This window comes from Entelurus aequoreus, linkage group LG14 (genome assembly GCF_033978785.1).
Source record: "Entelurus aequoreus isolate RoL-2023_Sb linkage group LG14, RoL_Eaeq_v1.1, whole genome shotgun sequence".
NCBI lineage: Eukaryota > Metazoa > Chordata > Actinopteri > Syngnathiformes > Syngnathidae > Entelurus > Entelurus aequoreus.
In genome coordinates this window covers 49560371-49584277 of record NC_084744.1, presented here as the reverse complement: position 1 = coordinate 49584277, position 23907 = coordinate 49560371, and the positions used below count along the sequence as shown (strand labels likewise).

At 37.6% G+C, this 23907-nt stretch overlaps 1 protein-coding gene across 2 annotated transcripts in view; it reads left to right on the top strand.

Moving 5' to 3' along the window:
• The window catches only part of pdlim4 (PDZ and LIM domain 4), a 120820-nt gene that overhangs the window by 73362 nt on the left and 23551 nt on the right, over positions 1-23907 (top strand). For both annotated transcript variants that reach the window (XM_062070102.1, XM_062070101.1), the window contains exon 4: positions 23051-23352. In XM_062070102.1, coding sequence (XP_061926086.1) covers positions 23051-23352 — 302 coding nt within the window. The remainder of the gene's footprint in view (positions 1-23050; positions 23353-23907) is intronic.

Genomic DNA, 23907 nt, shown 5'->3' with positions numbered 1-23907 from the left:
TAGGCTACTTTTTATTTACTTGAATCCGTGCGTATTTTGAAAGGTTTAGAAGCAAATATAAAAGTGATCATATAAGACAACGTTGGATTTATTTGTGCATCGGTAAGTACCGTATTTGATTGACATAACGAGTGCCGTGCGGCTGTGATCGTGACACTAATGAGAAAAAGGATACGCTTGTTTGCAGTTGATTTCCTTCTAGAAATTTTAGTCTCATCTACAATTTAGGGATGTAACGGTAAACGGTATAATGATAAACTGCGATAAAATTCCAGACGGTTAGTAATAGTCCTCTTATCCAGGAGATCGCAAAAAGCCGCTGCCTGACCAGGGCTCAGAAAATCTGCAAAGACTCCTCCCACCCCCACCAAGGACTGTTTTCACTGCTGGACTCTAGAAAGAGGTTCCGCAGCCTCCGAAGCAGAACCTCCAGGTTCTGTAACAGCTTCTTCCCTCAGGCCGTAAGACTCTTGAACGCATCATAATTAAATTATCCCCTCAACTCCCCCCAAAATGGATTAACTCGCTGGAATAAAAAAAAAGACAATATAACATACATCCATAAACGTGGACGCATGTGAAAAAATGCAATATATTTATCTGAGCAGTAATCTATTTATTTATTTATATATATTTATATATATTTATTTATTTTATATATATATTTATATATATTTATTTATTTATATATGCACCTTATTGCTTTTTTTTATCCTGCACTACCATGAGCGTATGTAACAAAATTTCGTTATCTGTGCTGTAAAGTTCAAATTTGAATGACAATAAAAAGGAAGTCTAAGTCTGAGTCTAAGTCTAATACCGTCTAATTTTTTTAATTACCAAGAAATCCATCCATCCATCCATTTTCTACCGCTTGTCCCTTTCGGGGTCGCGGGGGGTGCTGGAGCCTATCTCAGCTGCATTCGGGCGGAAGGCGGGGTACACCCTGGACAAGTCGCCACCAAGAAATCGTTATTTATTATTGCATTTTAGGCAACACTGCTTACTTCCTGAAAACGAAGCCAGGCCATGGTGGACAAAATACACGGACTTTGCTCCGGAGATTTTCCCTCGGAGTAAACAGAGCCAAGCACTTGGTTTAACGCCATTTTCCCTCTTTTCTCGGCATGCGTTTAAAAGTGTACTTCTGTTTTTAGATGGAGACAGGTGTGGAAAATATTGGAGACATTATATTGTCCCCACACTAAAAGTATACAGCGAAGGAGAAAACTATTTGATGTTGCTTTTATTTTCTCAATACATCGTCCATCAGCTGCTCTGACTGAGAGTTAATGCCGCAATTAACTAATAAGTCACCGTTTGTAGGATGAAACATGAAAAATACAAAAATGTTGCGTTATTTAGTGTAACCATTGTACTCACAGGAAATAATCCTTAAATGCACAATTACATTTGTGCATTCCTTGGATTCATGCGCATGAACAGATGCAGGGGGAGCATAAAATGTAATGAGCACATTTTGTACCTCTGCAAGGCTGCTTTAAAAGTTCAAATGATGAATAACTCAAATGTATAAACCTTGAGAATAAATGGTTTGTCCTTTATTGGGTTTGAGGTATTGAATTAATATTGTCGCATAATCACCTTTTTTCCAGTAAAAAGCATTTTTAAGGGAAAGTTCCACGCAGTCTAAAGGGTTTTCCCCCATTTCTCATCAGTAATTGAAGCTCTTAGTGCCGAGTTCTGCCCTCGGAAAGTTTTTTTTTTTTCCCCCCCCAGCCTAACTGTAAGTTAAGTGTAATGTAAGATGTTCAACTTGAAGCTGCAAAGAGCTGCAAGTGCTTGTTGTAGCCTGTCGGTCAGCGTTAGCAGATGCCCTTAAATGTGGCAACGTGATGCGTGGCCGCCCCTGCAATGACACTTGTGGTCTGGGGATGCAGAAGCAGAGTGGTCTGCAGGCACGCGGCGGCGGCGAGCTTTTCCAGGCTCGCAGGCCCGAGAACTGGCAGCCGAGGACAAAACTCTCTCAGCCGAACTTAAAAAGGAGCTGACAGATGAAGTCCCTAGCAGGAATTTCTGACCTTCCCTTGCTTGGAAGTGTGTAGCTTTTAAAAAGAAGAAGAAGGAAAAAAAGGATGCTTGTTTTATGAATGCTACTAAGCTTTCAATCCAGGCTTTGTGAAAAACACAAAAAGTCCAGTTGGAGCTTTAACGTTAGGCAAACACATGCAGTGTTTCCCATAAACTGCCAAGATACCTGTGGCGGTGGGGGCGTGGCTATGGGCGTGGCTTTGGGTGTGGTCACCATGACATCATCGAGTAATTTGCATAATTTACTACAATGATATGATTTTCTCTAAAAAGGCTCAAAAAATGTATACTTACTAATTAATAATAACAGTTTTGTTTTAAACATCCATCCATCCATTTTACAATATAATTACAACACTTTATGTACATATTTATATACAGATTTGAACAATAAGTTATTCACTGAAATATATTTATTAATTGTGGTTCTTACAAAAAATATATCTTATAAAATATAAAAGCTAAAATGTCTCTTAAAGCTCTGCCCCTTTAATTAGTGCATACTAAATAATTTAACTTTAGCCTACTACTACAACCATATTATTTACCAGCAACATAAAGTGAAACAGAGGCAGAGGTGTCCTGCCACAGTCGGTAACAAATAAACAGAAAACAGTAGTGGTGGTAGATAGACACAGAGCTTCATCAAACATCTGACCCACTGAACAAAGAGCTCCAAAAATCTTGAACTTTAGACTGCCATCAGTTTTACTCCCTACACTTAACCATGTGTTTCCTACTGCCTGCAGACTTTGCACCCTTTGTTATATACACATGTTGTGTTTCTAATATAAATACATTTAATAAAGTCAAATACAAATAAGGCAACAAGAGAAGTATCCTACACTTCTCTTATGTAAAGTAAATCTGAGCAGCCGATATGGGCATCTACATCAACTATATGATTTGCCTGAGAAGCTGGAGAGGACAAAAAAATAAATAAAATAAAATAAAATGTTTTATTTTTTATTTGTGGCGGACGTAATTCTTTCGTGGCGGGCCGCCACAAATAAATGAATGTGTGGGAAACACTGACATGACACCCCAAAACGTCTAAAGCAGACCTGGGCAAAATACGGCCCGGGGGCCACATGCTAAGATTTACAATCCGGTCCGCCGGACGTTGTACTTTTTTTTTAGACCTTTAACATCAAAACTGTTGCCACTATTACAGAATAGAATAGAATAGAATACAATAGAATGGACTTTATTGTCATTATATTTGCATATAACAAGATTAAGGACTCCAATTTAAGGTGCGGTAGTGGGAACAAATATGGGACATAAATAAATTACACAAGAAGTAATAAAGATAAAACTAAGAATTTAAATAAATAGACTACTATCCAATAAAAAATAATAAGTAATCCTGTACAATATACAAAACATTATACAAAATACTGTACAATATACAGAACACGACAAGAGTACCGGAGTGATAACAATCAGTGTCGGATGTATTGCACTCGAAGGGTAATATTGCACAGTAGGGTATTAGGGTAGGATATTGTAGAGGGGTGAATTATTTATTATATGTTAGAGTTCAAGATGGTGACAGCTCTGGGAAAGAAGCTGTCTCAGAGCCTGTTTGTTCTGGCTCTGATGCACCTGTAGCGCCTGCCCGATGGTAGCAGGTCGAACAGGTGGAAGCCAGGGTGTGTTCTGTCCTTGGTGATGTTTTTTGCTCTGTTGAGGCAACGGGAGTTGTGTAAATCCTTCAGTGCTGGTTTTAAATGACCGTAAGTCTTGAACTATAGAAAGTATTTCAATAGTCGAAATCTGCGCTTTTGGGTGTTATGAGTTATTATAATAATAATAATAATAATAATAATAGATTTTATTTGTAAAAAGTACTTTACGTTGAGCAAACAACCACAAAGTGCCACAGTGTAAAAAAAATAATTCTAATAATAATAATAATAATAATAAAAGATAATAAAAATAAATAAAATATAAAACTAGAAACAGCCCAATAGCTAAAACCAGCATGCATATCTATGAAAATCTATAAAAAGGCTTTTTTTAAAAAGATGGGTTTTTAAGCCTTTTTTAAAAGCATCCACAGTCTGAGGTGCCCTCAGGTGGTCAGGGAGAGCGTTCCACAGACTGGGAGCAGCGGAGCAGAAAGCCCAGTCTCCCATAGTTCGTAGCTTTGTCCTTGGAGGTTGGAGGAGGTTAGCCTGTTTGGAGCGGAGGTGTCGTGTGGACGGTAATCTACGTCACAGCAGCTCAGACGAGGAACAAAGTAGAGTGGGCGGGGTTTGTTTTCGGTGCAGCCAGCCCCAAACGCGTTTCTCAGAAACATATGCGGAAGCAGATTTTTACGTGATAATTGTAGGTGTTTTACACTTTGCATTCATATTTTGCTGGTTTTTTTTACATTTTTGTTGTGTTTTGCTTGGTCTGAGAAGTAAAAGAGGAGCAACGTTCATAGGTTGTTCAATGTCAATCAATCAATCAATGTTTATTTATATAGCCATAAATCACAAGTGTCTCAAAGGGCTGCACAAGCCACAACGACATCCTCGGTTCGGAGCCCACATAAGGGCAAGGAAAAACTCACAACCCAGTGGGATGTCAATATGAATGACTATGAGAAACCTTGGAGAGGAGCGCAGATGTGGGTCTCCCCCCCCCCTCCACCCCCCTCTAGGGGAGACCGGATGCAATTGACGTCGAGTGGGTCTAGCATAATATTGTGAAAGTCCAGTCTATAGTGGATCTAACATAATAGTGAGAGTCCAGTCCATGGTGGGGCCAGCAGGAGACCATCCCGAGCGGAGACGGGTCAGCTAATTGTTACTATTGTTAATATTCAGTGTTTTATTTTTCATAGTTAATATTGTAAATCCCACTTTCTTTATTTTAATGTACATTTTGGGTGTCCCATTCAGTAAAAAAACTGTAAAATTCAATTCTGTTTCTTTGAGGTGGTCTGTCATAACTTTTTTAGGACTCTATCGGACATTGTGACTTTTGGTATTAGTGTTCCTGAAAAAAAGTGACCCAAACACACATACTTTACAGCAGATTTTTACAGCTAAATGTTTACATATAATTTATACATTGGCCCCCCAGACACATTTTTTTCTCTCAATATGGCCCCCGAGTCAAAATATTTGCCAAGCTCTGGTCTAAAGGAAATGAATGATTACGTTTTCTTCTATTGAAAGCAATTCTTTATTGTTTTTGTCTTAATTTGCGAACTTAAAAATGAATAAAATGCTTAAACAATCATGATGACTTTCAAAATCTTACCCCCAACTTCCCACGCAATGGACTAGTTCAGGGGTGTCCAAAGGTGTTCCACTGAGGGCCGCACACATGCGGCTTCAGGTCTACAGTGCATCAGGAAAGTATTCACAGCACTTGCCTGTTTCCACATTTTGTTATGTTACAGTCTTCTAAAATGGAATAAATTAATGTTGTCGTCAAAATTCTACACACAATACCCCACAATGACAATGCGAAACGTTCTGGAGAACCTCTGCAGCAAACCACAAATCAGGCCTATATGGTAGGGTGGCCAGATGGAATCCATTTCTTAGTAAAAATTATCTGGTCTGATAAGACAAAGATAGAACTCTTTGGCGTGAATGCCAGGCGTCATGTTTGGAGGAAACAGGCCAATACCATCCCTACAGTGAAGCATGGTAGTGGCAGCATCATGCTGTGGGGTTGTTTTTCACCCGCAGGAACTGGGAGACTAGTCAGGATAGATGGAAAGATGAATGCAGCAATGTATCGAGACATACTGGATGAAAACCAACGTTTCTCATCCAGCCAGATGGAGCTTGAGAGGTGCTGCAACGAGGAATGGGCGAAACTGCCCAATGATAGGTGTGCCAAGCTTGTGGCGTCTTATTAAAAAATATTTGAGGCTGTAATTGTTGCCAAAGATACATCAACAAAGTATTAAGTAAATGCTGTGAATACTTGTGATTTTTTTAGTTTTTATAATTTTGTAAAAAAAAATAAAAAAATGATATTGTCATTATGGGCTATTGTGTGTAGAATTTTGAGAACACAATGAATTTATAAGACTGTAACATAACGAAATAGGGAAAAAGTAAAGCACTGTAAATGATTTCTGGATGCATATGCATATATCAATACAAAGTTTTTTAATTTTATTTGTTTGTTTTACGCTGTTTTTTTTTGTTAGTTTTTTTACAAATATTGTTTTTTATGTCAAAAACACAAAATATGCAATATTTTCTCCAAAAGGATTTTTAAAGTGGATTATTTGATGTGAAGTTATTGGAGCCTTGAACAGGTCAATGAAAAAGACGTTGCCCGGAGGACACGACGTCCACAGTTTCCAAAAACAATTTGAAACGTGGACTCGTCAGACCACAGAACACTTTTCCACTTTGCATCAGTCCATCTTAGATGAGCTCGGGCCCAGCGAAGCCGGCGGCGTTTCTGGGTGTTGTTGATAAATGGCTTTCTCTTTGGAGAGTAGACTTTTAACTTGCACTTACAGATGTAGCGACAAACTGTAGTCACTGACAGTGGTTTTCTGAAGTGTTCCTGAGCCCATGTGGTGATATCCTTTACACACTGATGTCGCTTTTTGATGCAGTACCACATGAGGGAGCGAAGATCCGTAATATCATCGCTTATGTGCAGTGATTTCTCCAGATTCTATGAACATACTTGCCAACCTTGAGACCTCCGAATTCGGGAGATGGGGGGCTGGGGGGTTGGGATGGGGGGGGGGGGTGTATATTGTAGCGTCCCGGAAGAGTTAGTGCTGCAAGGGATTCTGGGTATTTGTTCTGTTGTGTTTATGTTGTGTTACGGTGCGGAGGTTCTCCCGAAATGTGTTTGTCATTTTGGTTTGGTGTGGGTTCACAGTGTGGCGCATATTTGTAACAGTGTTAAAGTTGTTTATACGGTCACCCTCAGTGTGACCTGTATGGCTGTTGACCAAGTATGCCTTGCAGTCACTCATGTGTGTGTAAAAATTACATATACTGCTGTTTGAATGTAGGAAAAGCGAACGTGACGACAAGTTGTAGAGGATGCTAAAGACAGTGTCTTTAAGGCACGCCCCCAATATTGTTGTCCGGGTGGAAATCGGGAGAAATTCGGGAGAATGGTTGCCCTGGGAGATTTTCGGGAGGAGCACTGAAATTCGGGAGTCTCCCGAGAAAATCGGGAGGGTTGGCAAGTATGTCTATGAACCTTTTGATGATATTACAGACCTTAGATGGTGACATCCCTAAATTCCTTGCAGTAGCTCGTTGAGAAATGTTGTTCTTAAACTGTTGGACAATTTGCTCACGCATTTGTTCACAAAGTGGTGACCCTCGCCCCATCCTTGTTTGTGAATGACTGAGCATTTCATGGCACCCACCTGTTCCCAATTAGCCTCTTAACAAGTGTTTGATGAGCATTCCTCAACTTTCTCAGTCTTTTTTGCCACTTGTGCCAGCTTTTTTGAAACATGCTGCGGGCATCAAATTCCAAATGAGCTAATATTTGCCAAAAATAACAAAGTTTACCAGCTCAAACGTTAAATATCTTGTCTTTGCAGTCTATTCAATTGAATATAAGTTGAAAAGGATTTGTTAATCATTGTATTCTGTTTTTAACATTTACACAACCTGCCAACTTCACTGGTTTTGGGGTTTGTACATACCAAAGCAAACATGTTGGCACTATTACGGTTTTGTAAAGATGAAGCAAAGTTACCCAAAAGGGGCGGAGAAGAACGCAAATAATCTCCTCAGGGTTACGTGGTGTTGCCAGAACGTGTTGACAGGAAGCTGACAGGAACCTTCACCACTTTGTTTGCCCCCTAATCCCGCCAAAAATGGCCGCCAGTGTGGGCGCTCTCAGCAGGGGGGGCGGCCATGTCCAGGAGATTTATATCAGCTCCTTGTTGTCAAGGATTAATGCCAGATTCTTGTTTTTGGACCGCGGTACAAAGAAGCTTTCTGTCCATGTTCATTTAGACGTGAGGAGAAGGTTGTGACTCATGCCAACTAAACCTGGAACTTCATCCATTCATCTTTCTGTCTCCTCACCTCATTAACTCCGCTTAAATTCGCTGGCTCAGTCCCAGATTCTCCAGAACCCAGACCATGCAACCCCATCTACAAAATGAGAATAATAATGATGGGAGAAGTCCTGCACAGCAATCCAAGGAACATTCCAGACCTGGATTCCAACCCGCTACAAAGCAGGAAGATTTACTCCCGCTTTTAGCCAAGACTATAAATGTTTAATCCCGACAATATCTTATCTTAGCACATTCCCTCCATAGTAACCTTATCTTGTTTAGCACAACACTCCTCGGGTCCGAGCGCATAATCCCGACTGCGATGCTGAAACGGGACATCTGTCAGCTGGAGTTCGGAAGTAACCCGGTTTTTCCCCCAAGTCCAACTTTTAATATCATCGGTGTCCAAAGTGCGGCCTGTAGCTAAATTCAATCATCAATCAATCAATGTTTATTTATATAGTCCTAAATCACAAGTGTCTCAAAGGGCTGCACAAGCCACAACGACATCCTCGGTTCAGAGCCCACATAAGGGCAAGGAAAAACTCACAACCCAGTCTATGTGAATGACTGAGAAACCTTGGAGAGGACCGCAGATGTGGGTGACCCACCCCCCCTCTGTTTACGTTTTGATTGTTAGCATTCTAATATTAGCATGCTAGCTTTTTTTTGTGCTAATTTTGCAGGTATACACCTTAGTGTCAAATATTTTGACACTTGACGAATGATACTTGTAAACATGGTTTGTCTTGCTGAAATAAGCAGGGGCGTCCATGGTAACGTTGCTTGGATGGCAACATATGTTGCTCCAAAAACTGTATGTACCTTTCAGCATTAATGGTGCCTTCACAGATGTGTAAGTTACCCATGCCTTGGGCACTAATACACCCCCATACCATCACAGATGCTGGCTTTTCAACTTTGTGCCTATAACAGTCCGAATGGTTCTTTTCCTCTTTGTTCCGGAGGACACGACGTCCACAGTTTCCAAAAACAATTTGAAATGTGGACTCGTCAGACCACAGAACACTTTTACACTTTGCATCAGTCCATCTTAGAAATTATCGGTATAGTTTTTTTAATTATCGGTATCGGTTTATTTATTTATTTTTTAAATTTTTTTTAAATAAACATAAAAAACACAAGATACACTTACAATTAGTGTACCAACCCAAAAAACCTCCCTCCCCCATTTACACTCATTCACACAAAAGGGTTGTTTCTTTCTGTTATTAATATTCTGGTTCCTACATTATATATCAATATATATTAATACAGTCTGCAAGGGATACAGTCCGTAAGCACACATGATTGTGCATGCTGCTGGTCCACTAATAGTACTAACCTTTAACAGTTAATTTGACTAATTTTCATCAATTACTAGTTTCTATGTAACTGTTTTTATATTGTTTTACTTTTTTTTGTTCAAGAAAATGTTTTTAATTTATTTATCTTATTTTATTGTATACATTTTTTTTAAAAGTACCTTATCTTCACCATACCTGGTTGTCCAAATTAGGCATAATAATCTGTTAATTCCACGACTGTATATATCGGTTGATATCGGTATCTGTAATTAAAGAGTTGGACAATATCGAAATATCGGATATCGGCAAAAAGCCATTATCGGACATCCCTACTCCGGAGCGACTTATGCTCCGAAAAGTACGGTACCTGCAAAATTAGATAAAACAATAGGCTAACATTATAACGATAGCAAGCTGACATGTTAACAATAGCATGCTTACAGTTTGCAAAATATAAGACACTGAGGTGTATACCTGCAAAATTAGCTAAAAACGCTAGCATGCTAACATTAAAATGCGAACTGTAACATGCCTGAAAGTAGCAAAATGTATTAGTATGAGGTGTGTACCTAAAAAAAATGGTTTAAAATGTGAACATGCAAGCGTTAGCGTGCATCAGGTTGCAAAATATGACTGAGGAGTATACTTACAAAATTTGCTAAAAAAAATAAAATAAAATCTAGCATGAATGAATGAATTTCGGTTATATAATCAACCATCAACCACTTTGTGTGACCAGTTTAACATTACAGAATAGACATATATAACAATCAAACACATTTACACACAAAAAGAAAAGAAAAGAAAAAGAATGACCGAAAAAGGAATAGGCTGAAGCCAAAGCTTATATTTGCCTATCCTATACATTCACTGAAAATTAGTACTAACGTTAGCATGGTAACAAGTATCATTTGCAAAGTAAATTATATGACACTGAGGTGTATACCTGCAAAATTAGCAAAAAAAAAGCCAGCATGCTATCATTATAATGCTAACGAATGTGCTGCGGGTCGTACTTTGGACATTTGGCCTTAGAAGTTTTGGCGTCTGCGGAGGTAAAAAAAACATGTTGGGGGGCAAATTGAAGTCATATGTTTTTTTTAAAAGAGACCCCAGCATGGTTTTACCTTGCCTGGCCTGACACACAAACACTCCCAGTAACACATGTACTCTCACACACACACACACACACACACACACACACACACACACACACACACACACACACACACACACACACACACACACACACACACACACACACACACACACACACACACACACACACACACACAAAAACACACACACACACACACCTATTTCTCCTCAACCTCCCGCGAGGGGTTCCTAATCCCTGCAGACCTTGGAAATGAAGCTGTGCACCACTAAGCAAACACAAACCAGCCCTTCATGGCTCCCTGGGCGGGACCCCGGGGATCCTGGCAGAGAGGAGAGACAGACGGGCTGGAGACGAGGTGACAGCCCGTAAGGAGGGTTGGAACATAATGGCGTCTGGCGCACAAACATGATGGAGGTCAGGGATTATAGAGTCTCAGGAACTGAGGAGAACCATTTTTGAAGCTTTTCAGGTGGAATTCTTTCCCATTCTTGCTTAAGTTGTTCAACAGTCCGGGGTCTCCGTTGTGGTATTTTAGGCTTCATAATGCGCCACACATTTTCAATGGGAGACAGGTCTGGACTACAGGCAGGCCAGTCTAGTACCCGCACTCTTTTACTACAAAGCCACGCTGTTGTAACACGTGGCTTGGCATTGTCTTGCTGAAATAAGCAGGGGCGTCCGTGATAACGTTGCTTGGATGGCAACATATGTTGCACCAAAACCTGTATGTATCTTTCAGCATTAATGGTGCCTTCACAGATGTGTAAGTTACCCATGCCTTGGGCACTAATACACCCCCATACCATCACAGATGCTGGCTTTTGAACTTTGTGCCTATAATAGTCCGGATGGTTCTTTTCCTCTTTGTTCCAGAGGACACGACGTCCACAGTTTCCAAAGACAATTTGAAATGTGGACTCGTCAGACCACAAAACACTTTTCCACTTTGCATCAGTCCATCTTAGATGAGCTCAAGCCCAGCGAAGCCGGCGGCGTTTCTGGGTGTTGTTGATAAATGGCTTGCGCTTTGCATAGTAGAGTTTTAACTTGCACTTACAGATATAGCGACAAACTGTAGTTACTGACAGTGGTTTTCTGAAGTGTTCCTGAGCCCATGTGGTGATATCCTTTACACAGTGATGTCGGTTTTTGATGAGGGATCGAAGGTCCTTAATATCATCGCTTACGTGCAGTGACTTCTCCAGATTCTCTGAACCTTTTGATGATATTACGGACCGTAGATGGTGAAATCCCTAAATTCTTTGCAATAGCTGGTTGAGAAATGTTGTTCTTAAATAATTTGCTCACGCATTTGTTCACAAAGTGGTGAACCTCGCCCCATCCTTGTTTGTGAATGACTCAGTATTTTTTACCCAATCATGGCACCCACCTGTTCCCAATCAGCCTGTTCACCTGTGGGATGTTCCAAATAAGTGTTCGATGAGCATTCTTCAACTTTCTCAGTCTTTTTTTTGCCACTTGTGCCAGCTTTTTTGAAACATGTTGCAGGCATCAAATTCCAAATGAGCTAATATTTGCAAAAAATAAAGTTAAGTAACTTGTCTTTGCAGTCTATTCAATTGAATATAAGTTGAAAAGGATTTGCAAATCATTGCATTCTGTTTTTATTTACCATTTACACAATGTGCCAACGTCACTGGTTTTGAGTTTTTTAGTTTTGAGTTTATAGTGTAATTAGGATCGGATGGATTTAACTAATCCCACAAGGGGAAACGATGTGGTTGCAGTGCAGATACAAGAAGTCCACAATAATAAAGTAAAAACACATGAAAACAAAAGAGAATTATGTTGAACACAAAGGACACAAAAGACATTAAAAGAGCACAAAGCTGATGCAACAAGCTGCCACTTCAGCGGTGTCATTTCTACATACAGCTACAAAAGTAAAACACAACGTGAAAAAACAACAAACATTAATTATGATTTATTTATTATTAGCACATTATTATTTATAAACATCAACCCAACCATGTCAAAATCTCCCAAAGTTGTCACATTTGTTTGTGCTACTTTTGTGCTGCAACATTTTTTTCGTCTAGTTTTCATACTATGAGACTAGTAATGAATAATAACACGTTAATAACATAAAAGCTATAATAGTTAAGAATGTAAAAACTATAATAGGTAATAACATACAAATTATTATAGTTAATAATATAAAAACTAAAACTATGAAACATTAAATACGTTTTAATCTGTAAAAAATGTAACATAAAAACTAAAACGTTAATATAAAAACTTTAATAGTATAGTATAACTATAACAGTAACGTAAAAACTATAAAATGTTAATAGCATAAAAATTACAAAATGTTGATAACATAAAATCTTTAATTGTTAATAACATAACTATAATAGTTAACGTAAAAACTATAAAACGTTAATAACACAAAAACTATAAAATGTTAACATAAAAATTATAGTAGTTAACATAAAAATTATAATAGTTAACATAAAAACTCTAACACTATAATAGTTAACTTTAAAACGTTACTAGCATAAAAACTATGAAACATTAAAAACGTTATAAAGTGTAAAAAATTTAATAACATAAAAACTAAAACATTAACATACAAACTTTAATTGTTATTAACTGTTATAATTATGTTATCAACTTAAAAACTATAAAATGTTAATAGCATAAAAACTACAAAATGTTGATAAAATCTTTAATTATTAATAACATAACTATAATAGTTAAGGTAAAAACTATAAAACGCTAATAACACGAAAAACTATAAAATGTTAACATAATAACTATAAAATGTTAATATAAAAAACTATAAAATGTTAATATAATAACTATGAAACGTTAATACCAAAAACTATAACATAAAATCTATGAAACATGAAAAACGTTATAAACTTTAAAATATATATTAATATAACATTTAAAATGTTAACGTTACAAAATATAAAACGTTAACATAAAAACTTGAATAGTTAACATAACTATAACAGTTAAGAACGGTAAAACTATAAAATATTAATAGCATAAAAACTACAAAATGTTAACATAAAATCTTTAATTGTTAATAACATAATAACTATAATAGTTAATAACACAATAACTGTAATAGTTAAGGTAAACACTATAAAATGTTAATGTAAAAAAGTATAAAATGTTAATATAAGAACTATAAAACGTTAACACCAAAGACTATAAAATGTTAACAAAATGTATAGTAGTCAACATAAAAATGATAATAAACATAAAAACTATATTTCGACAAAACAATCTGCAGCACAAATGTATCACAAATAGTGAAGTGAAATAGTAATTTGATATTTGAATTAAAATAGAGGCAACTTCACTCATATGTGCATTATGTTTTAACGACTGGTTCACAACTTCATTGTTTTTTTCAAACAATTAAGAACGGAAGACTTGTGACTAATATTCTTATTTTGTGTATAATCTTCAATCATTATCCAAACCTGTCAAAACAAGGACCCTATTGATTGTTTTTGTATCGATATGTTGGTGCGTCTGATCTGAACAGTGCAAAGAAGAACCCTATTGATTTTGCGTGCTAATCAGTTGTGACCTTAAGGGGGCGACACACAAAGACCCTTTCAGTGTAAAAGCCCAGCTGTGCGATGAGGACGAGACTTGATCAAACATGATTACCACATATTTAATGACGACGTTTTACTTTGATGCTCGCTGATCTTCAAGTTGGTCTTCTTGGCCAGGATGTGATATTCAAGTCCTTGGCCAGGATGTGATCTTTAGGCTGGGGGGTGGGGGGGGGGAGGGGGGTCTATTGTTCAAAGATGTCTCAGTCTGGAACCGAACGTGAGGCCAACATAAAAAGTGCATAGGAGCCCGGGCTTCCAGAAAAGGCCCGATTATGTCTGTGTTCGTGTGTGTGTGTGTGTGTGTGTGTGTGTGTGTGTGTGTGTGTGTGTGTGTGTGTGTGTGTGTGTGTGTGTGTGTGTGTGTGTGTGTGTGTGTGTGTGTGTGTGTTCTTGTATCGCTACCCTTCTTGAGACATCAACAAAGAAAAGTACCTTCCATATGAGGACCGGTGAACAAGTTAGGACCGAAATCATGGTCCCAATATGGAAAAACCATTGCATCTAATAGAGAGACAAATACTGGAGTCCGTGAACATTGCTCCAAAGTCAGGACGTTTTGTTGATTTAATGTGCATACAAAGGTAAACATTGACAGGTGCAAAGGCAGCAATATGTCATAAAACAAGACGGCAGCTAAAGAAGGACCATAGGATGAACAAATACACTACGGTACTAAAACTATAGTGGCCATTAACAGTTAGCTTCTACAGCTGGGTTGCCCAAAGTGCGGCACAGGGGCCATCTGTGGTCCGTGACTCCTTTGTCATCGGGCCTTAAGCACATTACAAAAAACAAAAAAAAGAGATCTCATTTGCACACCTGGTGGTGAAATCTATCAAAATGAGAGTGGTGCCAAAAAGGAGGGATTCTTCAAATTGACTGTTTGTTGCTTTTAAAAGTGCTCCCCCTCTGGTCAACATATGTAATAACAAGTGTGTGTAAAAATTAGGGCTGCAACTAACAACTAATTTGATAATCGATTAATCTGTCGATTATTACTTCGATTAATCATCGGATAAAAGAGACAAACTACATTTCTATCCTTTCCAGTATTCTATTTTAAAAAAAACAGCATACTGGCACCATACTTATTTTGATTATTGTTTCTCAGCTGTTTGTAAATGTTGCAGTTTATAAATAAAGGTTTATTTAAAAATTAAAAATTAAAAAATTTTTGCCTCTGTGCATGCGCATAGCATAGATCCAACGAATCGATGACTAAATTAATCGCCAAATATTTTTATAATCGATTTTAATCTATTTAATTGATTAGTTGTTGCAGCCCTAGTAAAAATGTGAAGTGCTCCCCCTCTGGCCAACATATGTAATGACAAGTGTGTGTAATGAATTGAAATGTGCCCCCTTTGGCCACAATTAATTAAAAATAAATAAATAAATATGTATATAGAGACATACTCTGATCATTTGAAATAAATAATGAAGATTAAAAACCAATTACCAACAAACATTTTTAAATAAAATAACTAAAAGCAGTCTTTCTCACAATGTGTCGACTTTTTTCTTATAAGATTGGGAACAATTTCTCATATTCTATAATATTTTCTCGTAAAATGTTTACTTTTTATGTTAATGTATTACTTTTTAATGCAAAATGGTGACATTTGTCATTATGTAAAATTCTGACTTTTATCACAATATTGCCAATTTTTTTGTTGTTCCTGTAAAATAGTGACCTTTTTTAGGTACAATTATGACTTTTGTCATAATTTTGCCAAGTAAAATTCAGGTTATTATTATTATAATATTGCCAATTTATTTAAGTTTTCTTATAAAATTGTGACTTTTGTCAAGTAAAATTACCATTTTCATAGAATTGCCAAAATTTTAAGCTTTTCTTGTAAAAGTGCAACTGTTATTGAGTACAATTCCAACTTTTATCATAATATTGCACAAATTTTCAGTTTTTCTTGTAAAATTTTGACTTGCGTTGAGTAAAATGACGACTTCTATTATAATACTGCCAAAATTCTAGGTTTTTCTTGTGAAATTCCAACTAATTTTTCACAACAAGCTTTTTTATGTTTGCATAGTATGTATATATTATTAATGCTGTAAATACACATCTTTATATATCTAAAAAAGGCTGGTCCTAAAGAGGTAGGCATTATTCGGAGGTCTCTTGAAGGCAACAAATACAAGAATGTGTGCGTGTGTGTGCGTGTGTGTGCGTGTGTGTGTGTGCGTGTGTGTGTGTGTGTGTGTGTGTGTGTGTGGTCTGGTTTAGCTAGTGCTGAAGACAGGATGACATGTGTTGAGATGACCCAGCTGGAGAAACTGTAAAAAATTCCAGCTGCAGCACGCGCACGCCTTAGGAAGAATCATCTTTTTCTTTTTTTTTTTAATGTAGTTTTTGCTTAATTTATGTCTTTGCTCCTCAAGAAATGTAACAAGACAAGTACAGGAAGTGAAAAAGTGAAGACATTGTGAAGCTACTGTCCAACACCTGCTTGTTTTCTGGGAAGACTTTCGCACAAGATTTTAGAATAGGTCAGAGGCCAAATAATTCTGTCCATAAATTTGATAAAAGGTCCGGTATAAGATACTTTCTACATGTTGTCACAGTAATGTTTGTTTGTAAACATCAAACGTGATACAAATCTATCATGTTGCTTCACCTTCGAAAGAAAAACAACACACTAGCATTATGTTAAAATGGCATGTTAGCATGTAGCTCACATAGTAACTATGCTAGTGTTGCTAACCTAGTCTTATGTCAAAATGTCATGTTAGCATTTAGCTCAGAAAGGTATGCTAGTGTTGCTAACCTAGTATTATGTTAAAAGGTCATGTTAGCATGTAACTCACATAGCTGTGCTAGTGTTGCTAACCTAGTATTATGTTAAAATGTCATGTTAGCATGTAGCTCACATAGCTGTGCTAGTGTTGCTAACTTAATATGTTAAAATGTCATGTTAGCATGTAGCTCACATAGCTGTGCTAGTGTTGCTAACCTAGTATTATGTTAAAATATAATGTTAGCATGTAACTCACATAGCTATGCTAGTGCTGCTAACCTAGCATGATGTTAAAATGTCAGGTTAGCATTTAGCTCAAATAGCTATGCTAATGTTGCGAACCTAATATGTTAAAATGTCGCGTTAGCATGTAGCTCACATAGCTGTGCTAGTGTTGCTAACCTAGTATTATGTTATAATGTCATGTTAGCATGTAACTCACATAGCTGTGCTAGTGTTGCTAACCTAGCATGATGTTAAAATGTCATGTTAGCATGTAGCTCACATAGCTGTGCTAGTGTTGCTAACCTAGCATGATGTTAAAATGTCATGTTAGCATTTAGCTCAAATAGCTATGTTCGTGTTGCGAACCTAGTATTATGTTAAAAGGTCATGTTAGTATACAACTCACATAACTATGCTAGTGTTGCTAACCTAGTATTATGTTAAAATGTCATGTTAGCATTTAGCTCAAATAGCTATGCTGGTGTTGCTAAGCTAGTATGATGTTAAAATATAATGTTAGCATGTTGCTCACATAGCTATGCTAGTGTTGCTAACCTAGTATTATGTTAAAATGTCATATTAGCATGTAACTCGCATAGCTATGCTAGTGCTGCTAACCTAGCATGATGTTAAAATGTCATGTTAGCATTCAGCTCAAATAGCTATGCTCGTGTTGCCAACCTAGTATTTTAAAATGTCATGTTAGTATGTAACTCACATAACTGTGCTAGTGTTGCTAACCTAGTATTATGTTAAAATGTCATGTTAGCATGTAGCTCACATAGCTGTGCGAGTGTTGCTAACCTACTATTATGTTAAAATGTCATGTTAACATGTAACTCACATAGCTATGCTAGTGTTGCTAACCTAGTATTATGTCAAAATGTCATGTTAGCATTTAGCTCAGATAGGTATGCTAGTGTTGCTAAGCTAGTATTATGTTAAAATGTCATGTTAGCATTTAGCTCACATAGCTATGCTAGTGTTGCTAACCTATTATTATGTTAAAATGACATGTTAGCATTTAGCTCAAATAGCTATGCTAGTGTTGCTAAGCTAGTATGATGTTAAAATGTAATGTTAGCATGTAGCTCACATACGTATATATATATATATATATATATATATATATATATATATATATATATATATATATATATATATATATATATATATATATATATATATATAAATATATATATATATATATGTATATATATATATAGGGACAAGCGGTAGAAAATGGATGGATGGATGGATATATATATATACATATATACACAGTACATTAACATATACATATACAGTACATATACATACAATGAAGATGTAGCAATAATCCATTTAGAATTGAATCGTAATCAAATTATAAGGTGTCTAAAGACTGTTACACCCTAAACAGTAAATATTACTAAAAGTACTATCAAAGTGTTTACATGGTGTACCTTTTAGACTTAATAAAAAATGAAAAATCTCATAAAATGAAACATTTAAGCCTTCAAATAATCACTTGTCATTGCGTGTGCATTGTGTGTGTGTGTGTGTGTGTGTGTGTGTGTGTGTGTGTGTGTGTGTGTGTGTGTGTGTGTGGGTGTGTGTGTGTGTGTGTATGTGTGTGTGCATCTGTGCTGCATTAGTGTGCTGCATTCCTTCAATGTGCTCCAGCAGAGTAAGAATATGTACAAGGTGCATCAATGTCTACATCAAAGATGTCAAACACAAGGCCAAGGGGCCAGCTCTGGCCCGTCAATTCGTCATTAAAACGGGCTGCCACTTCATTAAATGTGACCCGGCATATCATTTAAAGTGGCCCGCCAAGTAATTCACTGTGGCTCGCCACGTCATTTATTGATAGCCCGCCAAGTGATTTAATGTGACCTACCACATAATTTATTGTGGCCCGCCAAGTCATTAAGTGTGGCTTGCCACTTCCTCTAATGTGGCCCGCCGAGTCATTTAATGTTGCTCAACGCATCATTTAATCACATCACGCCAAGTCATTTAATGTGGCCTGCCACATCATTAAATGTGGCCCGCCACTTCATTTAAGGTGGCCCATCACATCATTTAAATGGGCCTGCCACATCATTTAAAATGGCCCGCCAAGTCATTGACTGTAGCCCGCCAGATTTTTTTAAGGTGGACCACCACTTCATTTTTTGATAGCCCGCCAAGTCATTTTAATACGACCCACTACGTCCTTAAAGTGGCCTGCCAAGTCATCTACATCTACATCTACATCAATTAAGTGCCTCCCCCCACGTCATTTAAGGTGACCCGCCACATCATTTAATTGGGCCTGCCAAGTCATTTAATTGGGCTTGCCAAGTCATTTAATATGACCCACTACATCCTTAAATGTAGCCTGCCAAGTCATTAAATGTGGCCATCCACATCAATTAAGTGCCCTGTCACATCATTTAAGGTCGCCCGCTACATCATTTATTGTGGCCTGCCACGGCATTGAATGTGGCCATCCACATCAATTAAGTGTCCCACCACATCTTTTAATGTGGCCTGCCACATCATTTGATTTGGCCTGCCAAGTCATTGAAAGTGGCCTGCCAAGCCATTTAATATGACCCACTACGTCCTTAAATGTGACCTGCCAAGTCATTAAACGTGGCCATCTACATCAATTAAGTGGCCCGCCAAGTCATTAAATATGACCCACTACGTCCTTAAATGTGGCGTGCCAAGTCATTAAATGTGGCCATCTACATCAATTAAGTGTTCCCCCCCCCCCCCCCACGTCATTTAAGGTGACCCGCCACATCATTTAATTGGGCCTGCCAAGTCATTTAATATGACCCACTACGTCCTTAAATGTGGCCTGCCAAGTCATTAAATGTGGCCATCCACATCAATTAAGTGCCCTGCCACGTCATTTAAGGTCGCCCGCCACATCATTAATGTGGCCTGCCATTTCGTTGAATGTGACCCAATACGTCCTTGAATGTGGCCTGCCAAGATATTAAAAGTGGCCATCCACATCAATTAAGTGCCCCATCACATCTTTTAATGTGGCCTGCCACTTCATTTAATGTCGCCCGCCACATCATTTGATTTGGCCTGCCAAGTCATTTGAATTGGCCTGCCACGACATTTAATATGATCCACTACGTCCTTAAATGTGACCTGCCAAGTCATTAAATGTGGCCATCTACATCAATTAAGTGTCCCCCCCACGTCATTTAATATGACCCACTATGTCCTTAAATGTGGCCATCTACATCAATTAAGTGTCCCCCCCACATCATTTAATGTGGCCCGCCACATCATTTAACATGGCCTGCCACGTCATTGAATGTGACCCAATACGTCCTTAAATGTGGCCTGCCATGTCATTAAACGTGGCCATCTACATCAATTAAGTGTCCCCCCATGTCATTTAACATGGCCTGCTACGTCCTTGAATGTGACCCAATACGTCCTTAAATGTGGCCTGCCATATCATTAAACGTGGCCATCCACATCAATTAAGTGTCCCCCCCACATCATTTAATGTCGCCCGCCACATCATTTGATTTGGCCTGCCAGGGTCATTTAAAACTGGCCTGCCACGACATTTAATATGACCCACTACGTCCTTAAATGTGACCTGCCAAGTCACTAAAAGTGGCCATCCACATCAATTAAGTGCCTCACCACATCTTTTAAGGTGGCCTGCCACTTCATTTAATGTTGCCCGCCAAGTCATTTGATTTGGCCTGCCACGACATTTAATATGACCCACTACGTCCTTAAATGTGACCTGCCAAGTCATTAAATGTGGCCATCTGCATCAGTTAAGTGGCCCGCCAAGTCGTTTAATATGACCCACTACGTCCTTAAATGTGGCCTGCCAAGTCATTAAATGTGGCCATCTACATTAATTATGTGTGTCCCCCACATAATTTAAGGTGGCCCGCCACATCATTTAATTGGGCCTGCCAAGTCATTTAATATGACCCACTATGTCCTTAAATGTGGCCATCCACATCAATTAAGTGCCCTGCCACATCATTTAAGGTGGCCCGCCACGACATTTAATGTGGCCTGCCATATCATTGAATGTGACCCAATACGTCCTTAAATGTGGCCTGCCAAGTCATTAAATGTGGCCATCCACGTCAATTAAGTGCCCCACCACATCTTTTAATGTGGCCTGCCACGTCATTTAATGTCGCCCGTCACATCATTTGATTTGGCCTGCCAAGTCATTTAAAGTGGCCTGCCAAGTCGTTTAACATGACCCACTACGTCCTTAAATGTGGCCTGCCAAGTCATTAAATGTGGCCATCTACATCAATTAAGTGGCCCGCCTTATTATCTATGTAGCCTGCACAAAGCTGGAAATACTTTATTTTACACGTCCTTGCTAAATGTATTTGTGCTTTCAATTTTGACAGTAAAATGCACTGCATGCAATTGCACTAATAAACTTCCATGTTTGATCATGCCACCAGAAGTTCTAAGCATTTTTTTGGGGTGTTATCAAAAATAAATACATAAATATTTGCTTACTATTTCAGAGCATTAATCTGTTAGTACAAAATATATGAATCAAAATAAGTTGCCTATGCAAATGGTGGAACAATGTTTATATTCATATATACCAGGGGTCACCAACCTTTTTGAAAGCAAGAGCTACTTCTTGGGTACTGATTAATGTGAAGGGCTACCAGTTTGATACACACTTAGATAAATTGGCAGAAATAGCCAATTTGCTTAATTTACCTTTAACTCTATGTTATTATTAATAATTATGATATTTGCACTTAATTGAACGGTTTAAAAGAGGAGAAAACACGAAAAAAAATGACAATTAAATTTTGAAACATAGTTTATCTTCAATTTCGACTCTTTAAAATTCAAAATTCAACCGAAAAAAAGAAGAGAGAAACTAGCTCATTTGAATCTTTTAGAAAAAAATCAAAAAATAATTTATGGAACATCACTAGTAATTTTTCCTGATTAAGATTAATTTTAGAATTTTGATGACATGTTTTAAATAGGTTAAAATCCAATCTGCACTTTGTTAGAATATATAACAAATTGGACCAAGCTATATTTCTAACAAAGACAAATCATTATTTCTTCTAGATTTTCCAGGACAAACATTTTAAAAGAAATTCAAAAGACTTTGAAATAAGATTTAAATTTAATTCTACAGATTTTCTAGATTTTCCAGAATAATTTTTTTGAATTTTAATAATAATACGTTTGAAGAAATGTTTCACAAATATTCTTTGTCGAAAAAACAGAAGCTAAAATGAAGAATTAAATTAAAATGTATTTATTATTCTTTACAATAAAAAAAATAAATGTACTTGAACATTGATTTAAATTGTCAGGAAAGAAGAAGAATGAATTTAAAAGGTAAAAAGGTATATGTGTTTAAAAATCCTAAAATCATTTTTAAGGTTGTATTTTTTCTCTAAAATTGTCTTTCTGAAAGTTATAGGAAGCAAAGTAAAAAAAAATAATGCATTTATTTAAACAAGTGAAGACCAAGTCTTTATAATATTTCCTTGGATTTTCAAATTCTATTTGAGTTTTGTCTCTCTTAGAATTAAAAATGTCGGGCAAAGCGAGACCAGCTTGCTAGTAAATAAATACAATTTAAAAAATAGAGGCAGCTCACTGGTAAGTGCTGCTATTTGAGCTATTTTTAGAACAGGCCAGCGGGCTACTCATCTGGTCCTTACGGGCTACCTGGTGCCCGCGGGCACCGCGTTGGTGACCCCTGATATATACTGTATTCACTGTTACATAGGGCCCTCTGAGGGCAGCCATAATCGCGATGTGGCCCTCAATTAAAACAAGTTTGGTCTACATTGAATGTGTGCTCATACAAAGTGTTACAGCAGCAAACAAAACGTTTTTAAAGCGTTCATTCTTTACGAATGGATGGAAACATCTTCACAAACGTCTTATTTCACCTTCAAAATATGAACCTGTCTGAATTAAAAGGAGTATTTCTTTCTTCTTCTTAGAAATTCCGGCCAATCACCAGCGGCTACACCAACTACAGCCGCAAGTCCTCGTACACGCCCGAGCCGCAGGTGCCGCCGCCTCCGCCACCACCGCCCCCTCACACGAACAACGGCCACTCCAAGATGGCCGCCAACAACAACAACAACCACCACAACAACGGCCACAGTTACCCGTACGGCAATGGCACCGGGGGCCACGCCACGTACAACAACCCGGCCGGACTGTACTCGCCCAACGGGGGCAACGCGGACAGATCTCTGCCAGGAAAACTGGGGGGTCTCAGCCTGAGCGCCTCTCACAGGTGAGGAGCTTCAACAATGTATCCCACCTGGCACCCTTCAGGTGTTTATGGTTCCATCTTAAAAACTCCCGATCAAGGAATCACTCAATGACACATTTTAACGAGAGAAGTTTAGGGCAACTTCGTGGGATGATACTTTTAGCAGGGGTGTCTAAACTTTTTCAGCCATTTTGATATTTTTCATTTTCAAAATCAATACAATATTTATTTTTTATTTTTTTAATCTTTACAGCTCCCCTCAAGCTTAGTAAAAGTATAAAATAAGTCATAAATTATGTATTTATTTTTATTTACTTCAGGTCTGTCGATATAAAGTTAATGTTTACATTTTTGTATGTTTTATGCCATTTTTGCCAAAAACCCAAAATATGTAATATCCCCCCCCAAAATATGTCAAAGTGGATTATTTGATGTGAACTTATAGGAACCCTGAATTTGATTCATTATTATTTTCTGTTTTTAAAAGTAAAAAAAAATTGAAAGGTAAATAATTGATAAGCCCTTTGTCTGATTTTGTGTATTACATTCAGGAGTGCAGTTGCCTGTGGCTTCATG